This window comes from Macrobrachium nipponense, chromosome 6 (genome assembly GCF_015104395.2).
Source record: "Macrobrachium nipponense isolate FS-2020 chromosome 6, ASM1510439v2, whole genome shotgun sequence".
NCBI classification, from domain to species: domain Eukaryota; kingdom Metazoa; phylum Arthropoda; class Malacostraca; order Decapoda; family Palaemonidae; genus Macrobrachium; species Macrobrachium nipponense.
Genome location: NC_061108.1, coordinates 82,399,397 through 82,418,865, shown reverse-complemented (window position 1 = coordinate 82,418,865; position 19,469 = coordinate 82,399,397). Strand labels below are relative to the sequence as shown.

Below are 19,469 nucleotides of genomic sequence, written 5' to 3'. Positions count from 1 at the left end.
TAGATGAAGTCTGGTAATAATGAAAATTCAGTCAAGACGCGTAAATGTGATTTGTATGGGGCAGAAGAGTGACATCAAAATACATTTTTGGGGGGAAACGAAGTTTCATTTAATGTCCATGGGATACAATGACCCTTAATTTCATAATTAGGCCAGGCCTACGGCAATAGGCTAACATGTTCTAATCAGCTACAGAAAATTGGCAACTAGCCTTTAAAAGTGATAAACAAAGGCTAAATGTATAGTCTGTAAATGGGCAAAACAAAAGATGAGCAGCTTGACTAAGATTTGGAGATCAAATCAAACAGACTGAAATTGCATATGAAGCAATATCATACATTAGTCTAGTGCGATCTGTAACGGTATAAGGATATATTTATTTTTATAAAGATAAAAATATATCTAAAAGCTTTTGTCGAGATGAGAATAATGCCTTGAACAGAGTGTTAGTAGTTAGGTGACAGGACAGAGTAAGGAATGATACCACAGAGTAAATTACGTAAGTTTCGTTTATAGAGAGATAATGATGAAGGGAGATGGAGAGGGCTTGGGTCCGTTTTCTTACAACTCTTTGGAGAATATTAGATTATATTCTTAGCTTGTTAACTGTGGGCACCATAAGATTTGGAGGACCTAGGTGGATAAAACTAAGAAACGGGGAGCTGGAAATTAGCATGAAGTGCATTACTCGACTAAATAAATGCAAGTACGTTTCCTTCTGGAAGTAGAGAAACGTCTGTACACGGTAGCAATGACCGGCCCCTGAATAACACTAGCACTTTTCGGTCTATCGCCTCTGGCAAAGCCCCATGTAATTTTTGTCTAATGAAATGTCCACTGTGGCATCGCCTTGAAGATACCTGATCTAGTTAGTTGATCTGCCGATCAGACAAGGGTTGATAAAGGGAGAGGTTAGGTAAAGTTAAATTTCAGTTAACGGAATTCTTTCGTTATTCAAAGACAGTGAGTTAAACGGTTGCGTTCTTTTCGACTCTTTTTGGAAAAGTGACATTGGTCAGGTAACTTACCATACGATCATTGAGGGACTGCACTGGCCGGTAGTTGTCGACAATATTCAGATCATGATGATCCAATAGCTCCCGGAAGGCAGTCATCTGAAAACATCATAACTGGAATTAATAGTTATTCTCGAACAAATTCATATAGGCTTTTTTTTTTGCATCGGGGGGGTTGTGGCGGGGGGGGGGTTGAAGGGTTAATCGTGTCCCACATAAGCACTTTAAATTGTAGTCTTGTGGTTTAGATACGAACGTTATTCAGCCTCATGAAAACCTTTTTTCTTGCTGTGGAAAATTGAGTCATCTACCTGGAAAAGAAACTAGGTAATACACGGTTAACGAGAAAGAGTTGATGATGCTTGGAAAGGCTTGTCTCTAAGGTCCAAAGACAAAATCACCTAGTCCTTAGTTTAAAAGGAAATTATAATCATTAAATAGATTATTATGGGAAAGTTAAGAGGCTATACTTCGGGGAGACAGAAAAAGTGTAGGACGTTAAAGATGAGCATCAGGCTCGAAGCCTTGTCTGAAAAGCACTGAGACAGGATTATCTGAGAAGTTCGTTATTGCTATTAAACAGACTCTTCAAATAAGAGGATATTGTAATTTTACTGCTAGCTGGTGTATTGAAGCAGTAGTGATACGTTGAATAGTCAACGGTTCAATGACATTCAAAAAAGTTACTGCTGCCACGAAATTCTATGGAGTTCTAGATGGTGCAGGACAGTCATGGAGTGTTCAGAGTAATGATGTAAACAGAATTAAATGTTAACTTCCATTACACATGGGACGCGTGTTGGGTAAGTGCCTTTGCTGGCTCAAGTTTGATTTTTACACTAGGTGAAGTCCAAGGGCCACTAACTGATAAATGTCAATCATCAAACGGAGCCCAGGAACAGTAAAGAAGACTAACCAGTATCACCCAGTGAAAAGGAAGTTTAAAGCTAACCGAAATTGTCACTTTTGGTAACCGCTTCTATTCTACTTCCTTCGACTTTAGCCTCATCTTGTGGTGGAATTGACTAATAGTCGTTCATGGCAAGATCTGAACGAAAACTGCAGCTGTTTTATATTAATACAATATGGGGGGACTGGTAATCGTCAGATACAGAAATTTGATTCTCAATGCCATGATAAAATCATAATTTTCACCTGCTGAGAGGAAACTTTGATGGCTTCTTTGAATACGGTCCAGGTGACGATCTCATTACAGGTTGGAGTGGTGAGACTTCCTGAGTAGCGGTAGAAGTCGTTGACATTGCTGGGCAGAAGGTCCTTCAAGGCGAATGGCGTGATGCTTGTCTGTTCATCTGTAACATAAATGTACATCGAGTTTCGAAATAAAAATCTGCCCAGTTGATTTCAAAGAGATGATACTGCCAGTTTCACAATAAGCAGGAAATAATGTCTTGGAGGGTTGCTGTAGGAAAACTTGAGGTGAAAATAACCTACCAGCGTGCTTGACCTTAGCGAGGCCATCAATGATGTGCTGGAGCTTGTTATTTGAAGATCCGATTTCCATGAGAATCCCCAACACTGCCAGACCGTCGTCGTATTTCAAGGCTTCCAGGACATTTCCATACTTGGTGTTGTAGTGGACCAGATGGAGCTCAGCGGGATATCTGCAATTTGGGGAAAGAATTTTAAAAGACTTCCTTCGAAAAAGAACTGTTACCATCTTTTGAAAACTGATTTCGACAACTGTCTGATTATCATGTTAGAAATATTCCTAAAATAAAAACTGCATTGGGTTTTAATATCACAATGCTCGTTTGTATTCACACGCACACACACACACGCGCGCACACACACACACACACACACACACACACACACACACACACCACACACACATATATATATATATATATATATATATATATATATATATATATATATATATATATATATTTATGACTCATCTGTGATCTCATCCCTCTACACAAGACTGCCAATTGATACACTTCCTGCACCAGTCTATTGTCTTCCATTCTTTCCACATGATCAAACCAAATTAAAAAGCAGTGTTCCATCGTTTCACCTGCGTGAACCCTTTTACCAATTCAACGTCTCTCCACACACCTCACATACTACTCAAACAGTTCATCCCAACAGCTTCATCCTTTTCCTTTAAATTCGTATTCAACGACCAGCTTCTAATTCCATAAAGGAGATTTTGGTTAAGAAATCTTTCATGCATTGCCAGTCTTTTGCACCAATGATAGTGGTACCTTTCTAGCCTGACTTATTCTGTATTTCGCTTCTACTCTCAGCTTGCCATGCGTTACATTTATTTGCTCCCTAAAACCTAGAGGAACCAACCTCTTCGATTCTTCTACCATCAAGTTAACATTCATTGCTCCTGGTTTCAGTTTAATCCTATAAATTAAAATAGCATTCGACCTGGATCCTTCCTAACATCGAGTGAATGTAGGTAATTATATGAACTCACTTTTTCCCATCAATTGTGTGTTCTGATCCCTGGGTGTCGACACCTCCCCAATGGAAATGGAGTTGGAGGAAGGCGTACTCGTTATGGAGACCGCCATCTTTGATGGTTGCTGAATGGTGCATCGACGCTGTGACTTGAGCTGTGAAGAAACAAGTATTTTTTTTTTATCAAACTTATTTTCTTTAGAAGGAATGGCCATTGATTATTTATAATATAGACTGGGCAGGTTCAAGTCGCCATGCAAAGAACGACACTTGTCACGACTTTCATGGAAAAGATATTAATAAGTTAGTATTGGTAAATAAATTGAATTTAGCACATGTGATTGTTTAATGTTTTAGCATAATGAGCACTCAGATGTCACCAGTACATCGAGCAAAGAGCACTACATCAGGACACGCGTGTGCAAGGAATTCTTACCCGTATGTCCATTGTTGATTAAGTTCATTGCTGAGGGCACACTGTTGTAGTAGTCAAACGTAAATGGAGTCCATGCTTTTTCAGCCATTGCCTTGTTGGTGACGATGTCAATAGGTGACTGCGATAACCCTGCGCATGGCTTGTAATAGTCTGGCCAATGAACTGGTGCTGTAGACGAAGGAAATGGGAAATATGCTGACGTTGTTGATTTGAAGGTATAGCCAAGAAGGAAAAACTCACACACAGCTCACAATATATATATATATATAATATATACTATATATATATATATAATATATGTATATATTTATATTATATATTATTATATATATATATATATATATTATATATATATATATATATATCAATGGTTGAAACTTGGTAATAGGATTATAACCTCAACCTCATAACAGAACATATCGTGATGAAGTTAGCTCTAACGTGTAGAATGATTAGATGTTCAGGAGGTGCCAAAGAACTGACCCGAACAAAACGCGGCTTCGACTTTATGATCGAAGTCAATGTTACTAGTGTATGTTTTACAAACATAAAGTCTCAGGTAATTGTCAGTGGTTCCAGTTCCAACAATGGTTTGTTCTCTTTTTTTTTCTGTTATCCTTCTCCATTCTCAAGCAAGAAATATTCCTTTTAAACTGAAAAATAACTGATGCCTACCAACGAACATGAAATTCCCTTACTATTAGTGCAGAGATAAGCAATTATCTCTTAAAAGAGTTTCTTAACAGTTGCTAAACATGACTCACCACTCTCCCCTTTATAGCCCCACTCGAAGGCTTTCCTTTCTCCGTCATAAACCTGCAAAGAAGAAATTAATGAAAACTTCTATTCCAAAGGGAAAAGTGTGCGGAGGTCTTGCGTAATTGGTCCTAAATTTACAAATAGTTTCAAAATTTCTTTCATATGAAAAGAAATGAAATGAAATAAAAACAGATCTCAGAGTTGACGGTGGAGATTATGATTATTTCGTGAATTAGAGAAAGATTTTTGTAAATCCATTCTTTATGGGATCCAGTCTGCATCTTTAGATGATAAGGAAAAAGAGAGGTAAAGTGCAAATAAAGCAAACAATCACTCCCCTCGTTTAGTAATCATGTATTTCAAAACAAAAATTAATAATTCTAAAAGTGGAGAAGTCATATAATCATAATAATTCAATGAGATATAAGTCTTACTCATTATAAATAGTGGAGAAGTCATACGATCATAATTCTACAAGATATAAGTCTTACTAATTTTAACAGTGGAGTAGTCATATGATCATAATTCTACAAGATATAAGTCTTACAAATTCTAACAGTGGAGAAGTCATGTGATCATAATTCAATAAGATAAGTCTCATAATATGCATGATGGATTAAATGGACAGGTCAGGGTTTGAATATTTTGTGCGGTTTCCAAAATGAAATTCAAGTTTCAGTAAATGGAATGAATGACTGGAATGAGGCACATGATAAACACTAGTGTACTTGAGATACGAGAGCTAACACCAGAGGAGAATGGTTGAAGCTGAAAAGGAAATGACACCTACTATACCTTCAACACTTTTTTTTTCTTTTTTTTTTTTTTACAAAATATGGAATGACGTGGCATACTGTGGTAACAATATAGGCATTACACTTTGCCGTATGTCGGTTGTGATGAAGATATTCAGTGTATTAATTCTCAACATGCTGGAGAAAGAAACAGGAAAAGAACAATGATATGCAATACAGCTGTGTGTGTGTGGGGTGGGGGGGGTGGGGGTGGGTGAGTGGGGGGGGGGGGAGGAATTTAACGGAAACTGAAAAAGTTAAATTTGCTAATGGGGAGGCTGATTAAGACTTGGAAATCAAACAAGCAGTGATTATATACAAAGTAACACGATGGGTATCGCTATACGGACATGAATCTTGGTATAAGAAAGAAAAAGTGTGAATAATTCTGTCAATTTGAGAATATATATTGGGTAAGAATATTAATACCATAAAGAAATTTACAGGGGAAATTGAGATGGCGTGGAAATATATTTCTCACCACATAAGGAAGAATATTGCATATTAACTGGGTTCCTGAGAGCACCAATAGAATAAGAAGACTAAGGCATGCTTAGATGAGAACCGTGAGACGGGTGGCTGGAGATGAGTGGAGAATTATAGAAGTGAAAGCACAGGAAAGACTCGAGGGGCGGAGTTTCCCAGAGGCCCTTTGCGACGTAAGCTATGAAGGCGATGATGATGAAGATTGGAATAACACTGTATTAGCTGATGAGTGTTAAGTTTGAGGCAGTTATTCCGTTTAACATTGTAATTTTGGTTACTCACCCAACGAGCATTGAGTGGTTGCACAGGCCTGTAGTTGTTAACCATTGCTGCTCCGTGCGAGTCCACCAGCATCCGGAAAGCAGCCATCTGAAGAGGAATATCATGAATTAACAGATAATATACAGAGCTTCTCGGTTAAGCAAAAGGAACAGAAATACCTTGTGATGCTGAATATGTCTTTCATTCGATTCGTGTATTTAAAAGCATTTTCTTAGTCTATAATCCTGGTGACAGTTCCTTAGACGATTCAGCCTAACACATAATTCTATATTTTGACATATCTGGCATAAGTATGGTCATAGAACTGCTGCTATTCCCTTCAAGGCTGAAAATTCTTCTGAGCTCGTTATATGCATTTGCACCAAACGAGCATTATTGGCCACTAATTTATAAGTCTGTTGATTGCAGGTTATATATTATGAAATTAAGAATATTCAAAATGCAATAAATATTGTGGTATATATGGCATCCATGCAAACAAATTCATTGTACATTAAGAAAGACAATATTTCTAATGTTCACTCAGTGTTTATTCAAAATGCTTCTTAATCGGGAGGCAAAAGTTACTCTCCCTGGATTCGAAATTAAATAAGAGCAATTAATAAAACCTGCGAGTCTTCATAATTACCACATCATCATGAGAAAGGAAAACTGTAAGAATACCTTTTGAGGGTGAAATTAACCGATGACATTCATGCTTAAGTGATAATGAGGTGCGGAACATTTTTTTTTAGAGGTTTGACTGAACTGGAATATAACAATTTATGTGATGCCTGTTCCAGTTATACATCACGAGCGACTGCTACCACAGATTTTGTGGGTTTGCTCTATTCTGAATACCTTTCTTAATCCCACAGGATTATGCAAAAATTCTAAAATAATTTGTTTAACGCCATTCACTGCGTGATAGTTAAATTAGTTGACTGGCGCACTGCACTGTACCTCGTAAAATGAAAGAAATACTTAGATATCTAAGGAATATAAAAGCTCACCTGAGCAGAGGAAATCTTAATGGCTTCCTTGAAGACGGTCCAGGTCACGATCTCGTTACAGGTGGGAGTTGTGAGACTTCCTGAGTAGCGGTAGAAGTCTTTGACGTTGCTTGGGAGAAGGTCCTGTAAGGCGAAGGGCGTGATGCTTGCCTGGGCATCTGTAAATTAAATCAACAATGCAAATGTCAATAAAGGACAAATCCACTCATTTTCCAAAGGCATAACGGCTATATATATAATGGTCGTTAATGAAAAGAAAATTATTTACTTGAGAGTGAGCTTCCACAAAGAAAGGGTTTCTTTTGTGACTAATGGGATCTTTCCTTGATAAGTTAAGTATATTTTAGTTTAACCAGACCACTGAGCTGATTAACAGCTATCCCAAGGCTGTCCCGAAGGATTAGATTTTTATTTACGTGGCTAGGAACCAATTGGTCACCTAGCAACGGGACCTACAGCTTATTGTGGGATCCGAACCACATTATTTCGAGGTATTTATTTCTATCACCAAAAGTAAATTCCTATGATTCCGCGTTGGCACTTTCCTAGATAAGTGACCCCCAAGGGTTTTCGGGGTCGTTTTCTAGGACTAATATTTCTTGGGGGTCATTAGTTGTATGATACTGACAGTCTTTAGTTTATGATTTTACGGTCTTCCCCAACAGGCTTGTACTGAACAGGCCGCAAAGGTGGATACAGACCGGGTTAAATTTTTGGAGGTCACTATCCAGGAAAGATCCGACTATAATAATGGAAACATTGAACTAACCAGCAGCTTTGATGTTTGCTAGGCCATCAATGATGTGTTGCAGTTTGGCGTTAGCGGCTCCGATTTCCAAGAAGATGCCCAAGACCGCCAGACCATCGCTGTGTTTCAGGGCCTCAACGACGTTTCCGTACTTCTTGTTGTAGTGCACCAAGTGGAGCTCAGCCGGGTACCTGTTTAGTACGACAAACAGCATTACTGGAAACTGTTAACACGTGTGTCCAGCTGTCTCCCTCTGAACACTCAAATCCTAAGGAAGTGTATTAAAATGAATTAAGATGTAGATGCCACTCTATCGGTAATTATAATTATATCTTATTTCATTTGTGTACACACACATATGTGTGTATATATATATATATATATATATATATATATATATAGAACGTGTGTGTGTGTGTTAAGGGGTATATATATACATGAAAAGAATATGTGGTGTACACATTTAAATAAGATATCTATATATATATATATAATATATATATATATATAGATATATATATATATATATATATATATATATATATATATATATATTTCTGTGGAATTATGATGCATGTTGACGATCTCGTACAAGCATGCATTGATTGAAAAACTGATTCTTCTTTCGGACAATTTGACGTCTTTCGTTCTTGACGTATGCCCGTTAATTGTATTTACTATAACTGTATTTACTCACTCTTTACTGTCAACAGTGTGTTCGGATCCTTTGGTGTCGTCGCTTCCCCAGTGGAAATGGAACTGGAGGAAGGTGTACTCGTCAAGAAGTCCGCCATTTTTGATGGCTGCTGCTGGCGACATCTCGGCCATTAACTGAGCTGATGAAGGAAAGGACGGATTCAGTTTCGCTTCCAAGTCCTATCGAATCTAGGTAAAGAAAGTCGCAGAAAAAAGTCACAGGGAAAAAAAAAAAGTCACATTACTCTTTCCTAGGTAGTGACCGCCTAAGGTTAAATTTCAACTCGGTCTTTGCGGTGTGTTTAATACGAGCCCGTTGGTGATTTCCGTAAAAACATAAACAAAATCCTGTAAACTATTGTGACTTTTTTTTCCTGTGACTTTTTCTTAGCCAGACTTTTTCTGTGACTTTCTTTCCTGTGACTTTATACCGGCCACCGACCTATCTACTACTCCCTATTTCCTACTTTTTCCCCTTGCTTGGTGTTCAGAATGAAATCAATAGAAAAGTGTTTAAGCTGTAAAAAACTGTTCATGGAGAAGAGTGTTCCAAAGATCAAAACGGAACCCTAACCTTGGTGGTGCAACTTGAGCTGTGGGACAAGGATGGGCCTGTCTCAGTGTGTGTGGGTGCTCGGTTACATTCAAATATTGCGTGGAAATGATACTAAAATATTATGAATTTTCTCAGTAAAGAATAACTAGACCGATGGAAACAAACAGAATAACTAAAATGAGTAATCAGCGAGTTGCCAGTTATTAGGAATGATAACAGTTCAGATGCTGGAATGGAATGGAATATAGAGTTTAGGACAAAGGCGAAGCACTGGAGCCTACGAAGTCATTCAGCGTTGGAAAAGAAACCGGGAGTAAGTATAGGTCTGAAAGGTGTAACAGGAGGAAAACTTCGCAGTTACACTAAGAAGTAATTGTTAGGAGAGGTTGGATGGCAAGGTGGAAGAGACATAAGATGAATGGACGTACAGTAAAAGGAATGAAAGGGGTTGCAGCTAGGGGTCCGAAGGGACTCTGTAAAGAACCTGTAGTAATGACTACAGTGTACACCGTGAGGTCCACTGATGGCACTACCCCTTTACGAAGAGGTCAGTTGATAGAAAAAGAAACTGAAATCAAGATAGGTAAACAACACAGTGAGTTTCTCATAAAGTGAGCCGAACAACTGTAACACGGTGAAATTAATGTTTTAATAATCTGTTTCCTTAGAATCAGATGAACTGAGTTACTGAGAATCTCACCAGTGTGTCCGTTGTTGATGAGAGTCATTCCGGTGGGGACGGCATCGTAGCGGCTGAATGTGAAGGGAGCAAAAGGCGTGTCGCTCTTGACCTCTGCGGTGACGATGTTGACGGGAGACTGCGATGTTCCTCCACAGGGCTTGTAGTAGTCTGGCCAGTATTTAGGTCCTGCATTGCGAGGAAAAAAAATAATAGGAGATTGAGATACCTCGACTACCTTCCCGATGCGGTCTTTTTGTGTTACTGCTCTCTAGGTGTTACACTGTAATTGTTTCATTTGTGTGGTTTGGGTTTTAAAAGCTCAGAAATATTATGGGCATTCAAAGTCCGTTCCATTCTTGGAATCATATGGGATTCCTGTATTCACAAGATAGGTAGATAATCGCTGATCAGGGTTGGATTAAATGTAATTTAATCGAAATGCAATTAATTACAGAAGTTCGTGTAATTGTAATTGTAACTGAAAATGAAACTATAGTAAGTATATAATTGTAATTTGACTAATTACAGTATGATGTCATTCGCAATTTAATTGTAATGATAAAATTGAACTGGTAAGGCCACCTTACTATTATAGGGTGGAGATTCTCCATCCTATAGTAAGGGTGACCAGAACTGGACGGCTTAATCCAAGTACTAATAAATACTGTTTTAATATGACATCTGCTCTTTTATCACTTACACTTCTGTAAATAAATTATGAAAACCTACCAGAGCCTCAATGCTCTTTCCTGTGCCAAAGATGAGCCTTTACTCTCGCACCCAAATCCCTTGTAATTGTAATTGTAATTGAAATTGTTGTTCAGAAAATGTAATTGCCTTTTCCGAATGTAATTATAATTGTAATTGTAATTTACATATTTTGAAAGTAATTGTAACTGTAACTGTAATTTATTTCTTCAAGTGTAATTACTCCAACCATGGTATTGATATCACGCTTATCAACCCGGAGGCTATGTAACTACCGAACCTTGTGTGAAAAATGTATTTACCTACGATTTTTTGAAGTGGAAATGATATGAAATGGTACTTACATACTACATTATATCTGATAATCACGTTCAATTTCCCTCTGTCTGTCCGTCTAGCTCTCCCGTGATTTTTACATTTAAAACTGAAGCCGAGAAAACTCGTGACTGAATTCTAATATCGTATAAAACAGAATCATTTTAGCAAGTTCAACTTTCTACGAACGACTTACCGGATGACCCTTCGTAACCCCAGTGGAATTCCTTTAACACTCCGTCAAACACCTGCAAAGGAAAAATTTTATGCATATTTGTTTTGGACCTTATTACATTATAATGCGGAAGAGAATGAGGTTAATTTCAATATTAGCTGACAGAACGAGATCTATTATCTTTTAAGTGGATAAGAGTTGAAAGGATAAAACTATATTTATGTGAATATAAATGAAATCATTGTGGAAAATAATCGTCAGGAAAACATACCAGGACACGTGTATTTGTTAGGCCGATTTGACTAATTAGCTTTAACAATAGTTGTGGATATTTGGGATTGGAAAGAACGATGGATCAGTTGAGATGACTAAGGTCTGCCATTAAAGAAGACAGCAACAAGAACAGATGGAAAGGCAGACTGGAGAGATAAACCAGGAGGTTTGGGATAGAAAACGAACGAATAGATCTAGAAGCCTTTCAAGATTTCGCAGTAGTGGCCGACATTCTATCAGTAAGGAAAAAAAGGGAGGGAAAAGAAATGAGATATAAAGTACGTTCATACTGCAGCATTGTCCATTTATTCATTGGTTTTTTGGTTTTCTGTAAAAGAAAATTATTGAAATGGCTTTGTCTGTCCGTCAGCAGTTTTGTCCGCCCTCAGATCTCAACAACTACTGAGGCTAGAGGGCTGCAAATTGTTATGCTGATCATACACCCTCCAATCATCAAACATACCAAATTGCAACCCTCTAGCCACAGCAGTCTTTATTTCATTTAAGGTTAAAATTAGCTATGACCGTGCCTGCAACAACATAGGCCACTATCGGGCCGTGGCTGAAGGTTTCATGGGCCTCGGCTGAAAGTTTCATGTGTCACGGCTGAGAGTTTCATACAGCATTATATGGTGTACAGAAAACTCGACTGAGCCGAAGCAACTTCGTCGCATTTGTAACTTGTCATCAAAATGAATCAAGGTAAAGATATCTTGATCACAGTGAGTTATTCAACACCCGATGATTTTTTGTTTGTTTTTTAGAATGTGCATTACACGTAGTGCCCCCCAACTGCCAACTGATTTCGTTACTTACCCAACGGTCATTAAGTGATTGCACAGGTCGGTAGTTGTCGACCATTGGCGCTCCATGCGAGTCCATCAGTTGGCGGAAAACACCCATCTGGAAAGCAAGTTTCAGGATTATTTTATTTCAAGTACTCGAAGAAACGAAGAAGGGGTAGAAAATCACAGTAGATGCACGTGACTTCATTAAATAAGTTTTTTATATATATATATATATATATATATATATATATATATATATATAATATATATATATATATGTATGTATGTATGTATGTGTGTGTATGTATGTGTGTGGTATACAACTTGATGATAAATAATAGTGGTAAGACCAGGAAGAACATCCTTTATTCTAAGGAGCTTTCGAGGTATGAAACCTCATCAGCAGGCTGAAAAAAATGACGAGGATGAGAATCACTGAAGTTACAATAGAATCAATTGCCTTACTAAAACCTCCATTAAAAATGTCAATAAAACATGAAACGAACATCAAATACAAACTAGAAAAATTAATCATAATTTCTGTGATTCATTTTCTTTAGTTTGTATTTGATATTCGTTTCATGTTTTGTTAGCATTTTTTTTACTGAAGGGTTTATTTTAATAAAATTGATATGATAGTAATTTCAGTGATTCTTATCCTTGTCAATTTTTTCACCATGATGATGAGGTTTTATATACCTCGAAAGCTCGTTAGAATAAAGAATGTTCTTCCTGGTCCTGCCACTATTATTTATCATCAAGCTAAGATTTCCATGTAGCCGCCCAATTACTGAGACTATATATATATATATATATATATATATATTATATATATACATATATATATTTCCTCAGTAACAAATTAATATCGAACACTGTTTCAAAGGGTGTACACTAATTTACCATTTTTGTTGGCATTAGGAATTGCATTTTAATGATTATATTTCAAAACTTTACACATTTTTATTTGTTTACTCTCACTTTTTCTAAACAAATCTTTCTCTCGCTCGCTCTCTCTCTCTCTCTCTCAAAATAATAAAGTAAAATAGTGCACATTACAACTTCAATGAGCAAGAAAGGTAGGAATATGTAAAGATATTTTGCTGGAAAATAGATGTTAAATTCACGTAAGAAATGAAACGTCCGGAGATAAAGGTTTACGGGTACTTATTGCCATTCGACAGATTTTGTCATAGTCTGCAAGACAACTTTGGAATGTGATTTCTTATCAAAACGGATTCACGGTCGATCAATTAATTGTAAGCTACCTGACGTTACACGTTACAACTCCCAAACTAGCGTTAGTGGCGCCCGGGCCGGACTCCGAAAATGCCGCCCGATTTCCGTACTAAAAATCACTCAAGTTGTGAAAATTGAGCGCACATTTTAAGCTTTAATAACTCGGCCATTTATTTTAACTCAGAAAGCCAAAACAAAAACAACAGCGTTGTCGATAAATCACTGCTCAGTGTTCCGATTAGACGAAATATTCTAGAAAATCTAGAATTATGCCAGACCAAACCTGCTCATAAGATGCCAGAGTGCCGTACCCACTGACGGTGCCACCCAGGGCTGACCGTCCCCCCACCCATTAGTTTCGCCATCGCTACCAGGGTCATTGATGTCAAGCTCTGGTTGAACAACATACCATTTGGACATAGCATCATATCTCTTAAGACCTGAAATACCGGGACCTAGTCAATGTTTAGTTTGGCTTCTGTATCGATGCTAAAAGAAGAGCAACTCCTTTAGATGCAACCATAGTAAGATCCAAACATATATTCGAATATATTTTTACATTAGCTACGGCTGATTTTATTTTTTTTCTGTTTTCGCAGACCGAAAAACCTAACGCAAAAGATTTTCGGAAAACACTTGTATATCCCGGATGTACGAGGACTCTTGTCAAGAAGGAATGACCTTAAATGTGGACAGCTGCCTGAAATCACACAGCTATCTTCGAGCACCTTTTACATTAGGGGAAGTTGTAATAGAACTTTTTTAAGATTATAATAAAACTCGAACTTAAATCGGTGAGTTTTTATGAAAATTCGAATTATCTCAAAAAATACATAATAACGCTTAATGATTATGAGAATGATTTAATTTCTAAATTTAATAATTTCTAAATCCAAGTGACAATATACTTAGTCAGGGAGAAAAGGGACTTCCTAGTAATACTTCCTACAATAGAACATTAATGGTCACAGTTCTCAGATCCTTGATTGGATTGCAGCCTCACCTGAGCAGAGGAAATCTTAATGGCTTCCTTGAAGACGGTCCAGGCCACGATCTCGTTACAGGTGGGAGTTGTGAGACTTCCTGAGTAGCGGTAGAAGTCTTTGACGTTGCTTGGGAGAAGGTCCTGTAAGGCGAAGGGCGTGATGCTCGCCTGGGCATCTGCAAATGAAACCAGTGATGGAAATCATAAAGTAATTAAACCGATTCATTTTCCAATGGTCCTGGTTGGATGGGTGACTGGATTAAGGAATTTCGGGCGGTCTTATGACGACTGTGTCGTTGTTTAATAGTACTAACTGTTAGCCCAACAGCTAAATATGTTTTATAATTATTATTATTATTATTATTATTATTATTATTATTATTATTATTATTATTCACCAATGTCGCCAAAAAATTCTAATATATATATATATATATATATAATATATATATATATATATATATATGTATGTATATCTATCAATTTATATATATATGTATATATATATATATATATATATATATATATATATATATATATATATATATATATATATATATATATATCAAAGGTATATCAGCTCGGAGCACAATAAGGTTCCTCGAATATTTTAACAAATAACTAACCAGCATTCTTGATGTTAGCAAGGCCGTCTATGATGTGCTGGAGCTTGGCATTGTTGTCTCCGATTTCCAAGAAGATGCCCAACACAGCCAGACCGTCGCTGTGTTGCAAAGCCTCCGCTGCGCTGCCATACTTGCTGTTGTAGTGCACCAGGTGGAGCTCAGCTGGGTACCTGCATTTCAGAAGAGTTATGTGACCTTCTTTGTCAAAAGTTTTACTTTTCTACCTTTCTCTAAAATCAAATATGTACATAATGCTGTTCATTTTATCTTGAGACATAGACAAGCATACCCATATATATATATATATATATATATATATATATATATATATATATATATATATATATATTGCAAATGAACATATGTGAAGGCGTTTCACAGAAATACATATATATATTTTTTTGCTGTATACACATATATGTACACCGACACATATACACACACACATATATATATATATATATATATATATATATATATATACATATATATAATTATATATATAATATATATATATATATATATATATATATATTCATCACATCGGTATCGATTACGAACAACAAATTAAAGGTTAGATTTCCGTCCTGACGACAGATGTTTTCAGTGAGGTACATGATTTTCATCTAACTCACTCGTGTCCGTTAACAGTGTGCTCTGATCCTACGGTGTCGTCACTTCCCCAGTGGAAGTGGAACTGGAGGAAGGTGTACTCGTCCATGAGGCCGCCAGCTTTGATGGTCGCTGGTGACGTCATTGTGGCCGACAATTGGGCTATGTGGAGGGAAATGGAGATTATGGTCATTCATTTGTTAGTTCGTTTTTCTTTCATAATAACCGATCCCTTTTTCCTGTATTTTCTATTAGTTTCTGTTGCTTCTCTCAAATGAACGCAATATTCGGTATTAACCCGGTATGTATCCACCTACGCGTCACCTCCGAGATGCTAGTACTAAACATGGCGGAAGCTAAACTAGCCCCTCATGGATCAAAGATATCGTTTATTATTACAATTTGTCGTCTACACACTATAGAAATGGGTTTATATAGTATACTTTGATCTCCGAGGGGTTAGTACTAAACACGGCGTCCCATTGTGCTTTCGGTCTAAATATCGTCAGCGGCTAATATAGATAGCGGAACACCTTTGAAACCATTACAAATAACGCTTGCTCTTCCTCCAAGAAATAGAAAGCGCTTTATGCATAATATCCAGGAAAAATAAATATAAATGTTTTAAGTAGAATATCCAGGAAAAGAAATATGTGTATTATCTAGAATTCTAGATTATTCAGGAAAAATAAAGATAAGCATTTTATGTAGAATATCCATGAGGAAGAAATACAATTGTATAGATATCCAGGAAAATGAACTACAACTGTTTATATAGAATATCAAGGAAAATGAAATACAATTATCTTGTATAGAATATCTAGGAAAATGCAATAAAATTGATCTATATAGAAATCCAGGAAAATGAAATACAACTGTTTTATATAGAATATCCAGGAAAATGAAATACAATTATTTCATATAGAATATCCAGGAAAATGAAATACAATTGTTCCGTATAAAATATCCAGGAAAATGAAATACAACTGTTTTATATAGAATATCCAGGAAAATGAAATACAATTATTTTATACAAAATATCTAGGAAAATAAAATAAAATTGTTCTATATAGAATATCCAGGAAAATGAAATACAATTGTCTTATGTAGAAAATCCAGGAAAATGAAATACAATTGTTTTATATAGAAAATCCAGGAAAATGAAATACAATTGTTTTATATAGAAAATCCAGGAAAATGAAATACAATTGTTTCATATAGAATATTTATGAAAATGAAATACGAGTGCCTTATGTAGAATAACCAGGAAAATGAAATACAATTGTTGTATATAGAAAATCTAGGAAAATGAAATACAATTGTTTTATATAGAAAATCCAGGAAAATGAAATACAATTGTTTTACATAGAATATCTAGGAAAATGAAATACGAGTGCCTTATGTAGAATATGAAGGAAAAGAAAATACAGGTATTTTATGTAGACCATCCGGGAAAAAGATATATAGGTGTTTTGATGCAGGATAACCAGGACAAAGAAGTAGGCAGCAACGTGTTATGTAGAATGTCTATGAAAAAGCAATATAAATCTTTCATGCAGAATATCAAGGAAAATGATCCAAAAGAGTTTCATATGGAATCTTGAGGAAAGGAGCGAGAATCTCACCTGTATGTCCATTATTGATGAGTGTCATTCCCGTGGGCACAGCGTCGTAATTACTGAAGGTAAATGGAGGAAAAGGCGCGTCACTCTTCACTTCAGAGGTCAGGATATTGACGGGAGACTGCGATGATCCTCCGCAGACAGGGTAGTGAGCTGACCAATAACTGGGTCCTGAGGAAGCAACGAAATTAGGGTCAGAATATGAAGAACCGGTCGCATCAACTCGCCACACAGCTATCACGATCCTGCGGACTGGAATATGCTCCTCTCTGTATATTGTATCTCATTGTTAAACACCGGCTTGGAAATTCGAAATCTAAATCATATGTGTGCATGTGTATATAAATACTTATATATACATATATATATATATATATATATATATATATATATATATATATACTATATATATATATATACATATATATGTGTAACTGAATCACGGTGCTATGTATTTGTATATATTTAATGTGTATATATACTATACGTATTTCTTTTATACATGCATATAAATTTTAATTTATATATACATATATATGTTATATACATTTAAACGTATTTATATCTGTATATATCTAATATAGTATGTATACATATGAGTATATATATATATATATATATATATATATATATATATATATATATATATACATCACGAAGGAAGTAGTAGGGAAAGGTATCCTCATCTTTCAACAGTTTATTTCAATGCCGACGTTTCGCGAAGAATTTCAAGTCGCATTTTCAGGGCTAAAATATATATAAAATTTGCGAACATTAATACTCAATTTGATTTAATTTATATAAAAAATGTAATGGCAACAGCTCTCAGTAAAGTAAAAAGTTAAAAGTTAAAATTCAAAGAAAGAGTAAGACTGACAAAAATAAGCAAAACAAGAGTGAGGCAAAACAGCTGCCCAAACTACGCTATGAACAATTTTACAGAGGACGTTTGGGTGTTTAACGACGGTACAGTCTTTTTGATAATTAAAGATTCTAAAATAGTCAGGCTGTTGTTGTTCCGCAGTTGGCCCAAGATAGAAAAATCCTTGCTGTCAATATAGGTTTTACATGTTTTTGAATGATGTACCTGTTCTATGGCTTATACCCCTGTGGGAATCTATTCAAACCTTCAACAGCCTCTTCGTGCATCCCACGTATGTCCCGTGATCACATCTCGGGCAAGTGTATTTATAAACGACGCTGGACGAAAGCAGAGGACTGAGTCGGTCTTTGACTCTAAACAGAGATCCAATGGTTAAGGGATTTCTGGGGACGATTTTCAAGTCCACAGCCGAAAACATCTTTTGAATAATGGATGTGCATGCTCTTCTGAAGGTATCATCATGCAAGAGAGGGAAACTTGAAAACAGTAGATACAAACTACTAATGGAAAAAATGGTGCATTCAACACCTGTATCTACTGTACCGAGAATGAAGATGTTTGCAAGTTTCCCTTTCTTGCATGATGATACCTTCAGGAGAGCATGCACATCCATTATTCAAAAGATGTTTCCGGCTGTGGACTTGAAAATCGTCCCCAAAAATCCCTTAACCATTGGATCTCTGTTTAGAGTCAAAGACCGACTCAGTCCTCTGCTTTCGTCCAGCGTCGTTTATAAATACACTTGCCCGAGATGTGATCACGGGACATACGTGGGATGCACGAAGAGGCTGTTGAAGGTTCGAATAGATTTCCACAGGGGAATAAGCTATAGAACAGGTAGTAGGTTATCTAATCCGGAACAACCCAATATACGTAAATCATTCAAAAACATGTAAAACCTACATTGACAGCAAGGATTTTTCTATCTTGGGCCAACTGCGGAACAACAACAACCTGACTATTTTAGAATCTTTAATTATCAAAAAGACTGTACCGTCGTTAAACACCCAAACGTCCTCTGTAAAATTGTTCATAACGTAGTTTGGGCAGCTGTTTTGCCTCAATCTGGTTTTACTTATTGTTGTCAGTCTTACTCTTTTTGTATAAGTAGGTGTTTCTAAGATTTTAGTAAAGTTTGCTTTTGAAGGTACTGTTGAATTTTAACTTTTAACTTTTTACTTTACTGAGAGCTGTTGGCATTACATTTTTGATATAAATAAAATAAAATTGAGTATTAATATTCGCAAATTTTATATATTTTTAGCCTTGAAAATGCGACTTGGAATTCGTCGCGAAACGTCGGCATTGAAATAAACTGTTGAAAGATGAGGATACCTTTCCCTACTACTTCCTTCGT

The 19,469-nt window shown here is 36.3% G+C and overlaps 1 protein-coding gene across 1 annotated transcript in view; it reads right to left on the bottom strand.

Annotated features, from left to right (window-relative positions):
* Positions 1 to 19,469, bottom strand: part of LOC135216846 (uncharacterized) — a 42,396-nt gene that overhangs the window by 20,482 nt on the left and 2,445 nt on the right. The window contains exons 2-18 of the mRNA XM_064252355.1: positions 17,233 to 17,400; positions 15,631 to 15,769; positions 14,996 to 15,165; positions 14,388 to 14,545; positions 12,174 to 12,260; positions 11,106 to 11,157; positions 9,905 to 10,072; positions 8,650 to 8,788; positions 7,974 to 8,143; positions 7,205 to 7,362; positions 6,213 to 6,299; positions 4,656 to 4,707; positions 3,892 to 4,059; positions 3,472 to 3,610; positions 2,472 to 2,641; positions 2,172 to 2,329; positions 1,029 to 1,115 (exon numbers count right to left, since the gene is read on the bottom strand). Of these exons, the coding sequence (XP_064108425.1) occupies positions 1,029 to 1,115; positions 2,172 to 2,329; positions 2,472 to 2,641; positions 3,472 to 3,610; positions 3,892 to 4,059; positions 4,656 to 4,707; positions 6,213 to 6,299; positions 7,205 to 7,362; positions 7,974 to 8,143; positions 8,650 to 8,788; positions 9,905 to 10,072; positions 11,106 to 11,157; positions 12,174 to 12,260; positions 14,388 to 14,545; positions 14,996 to 15,165; positions 15,631 to 15,769; positions 17,233 to 17,260 (2,130 nt within the window). The 5' untranslated portion in view covers positions 17,261 to 17,400. The remainder of the gene's footprint in view (positions 1 to 1,028; positions 1,116 to 2,171; positions 2,330 to 2,471; positions 2,642 to 3,471; positions 3,611 to 3,891; positions 4,060 to 4,655; positions 4,708 to 6,212; positions 6,300 to 7,204; positions 7,363 to 7,973; positions 8,144 to 8,649; positions 8,789 to 9,904; positions 10,073 to 11,105; positions 11,158 to 12,173; positions 12,261 to 14,387; positions 14,546 to 14,995; positions 15,166 to 15,630; positions 15,770 to 17,232; positions 17,401 to 19,469) is intronic.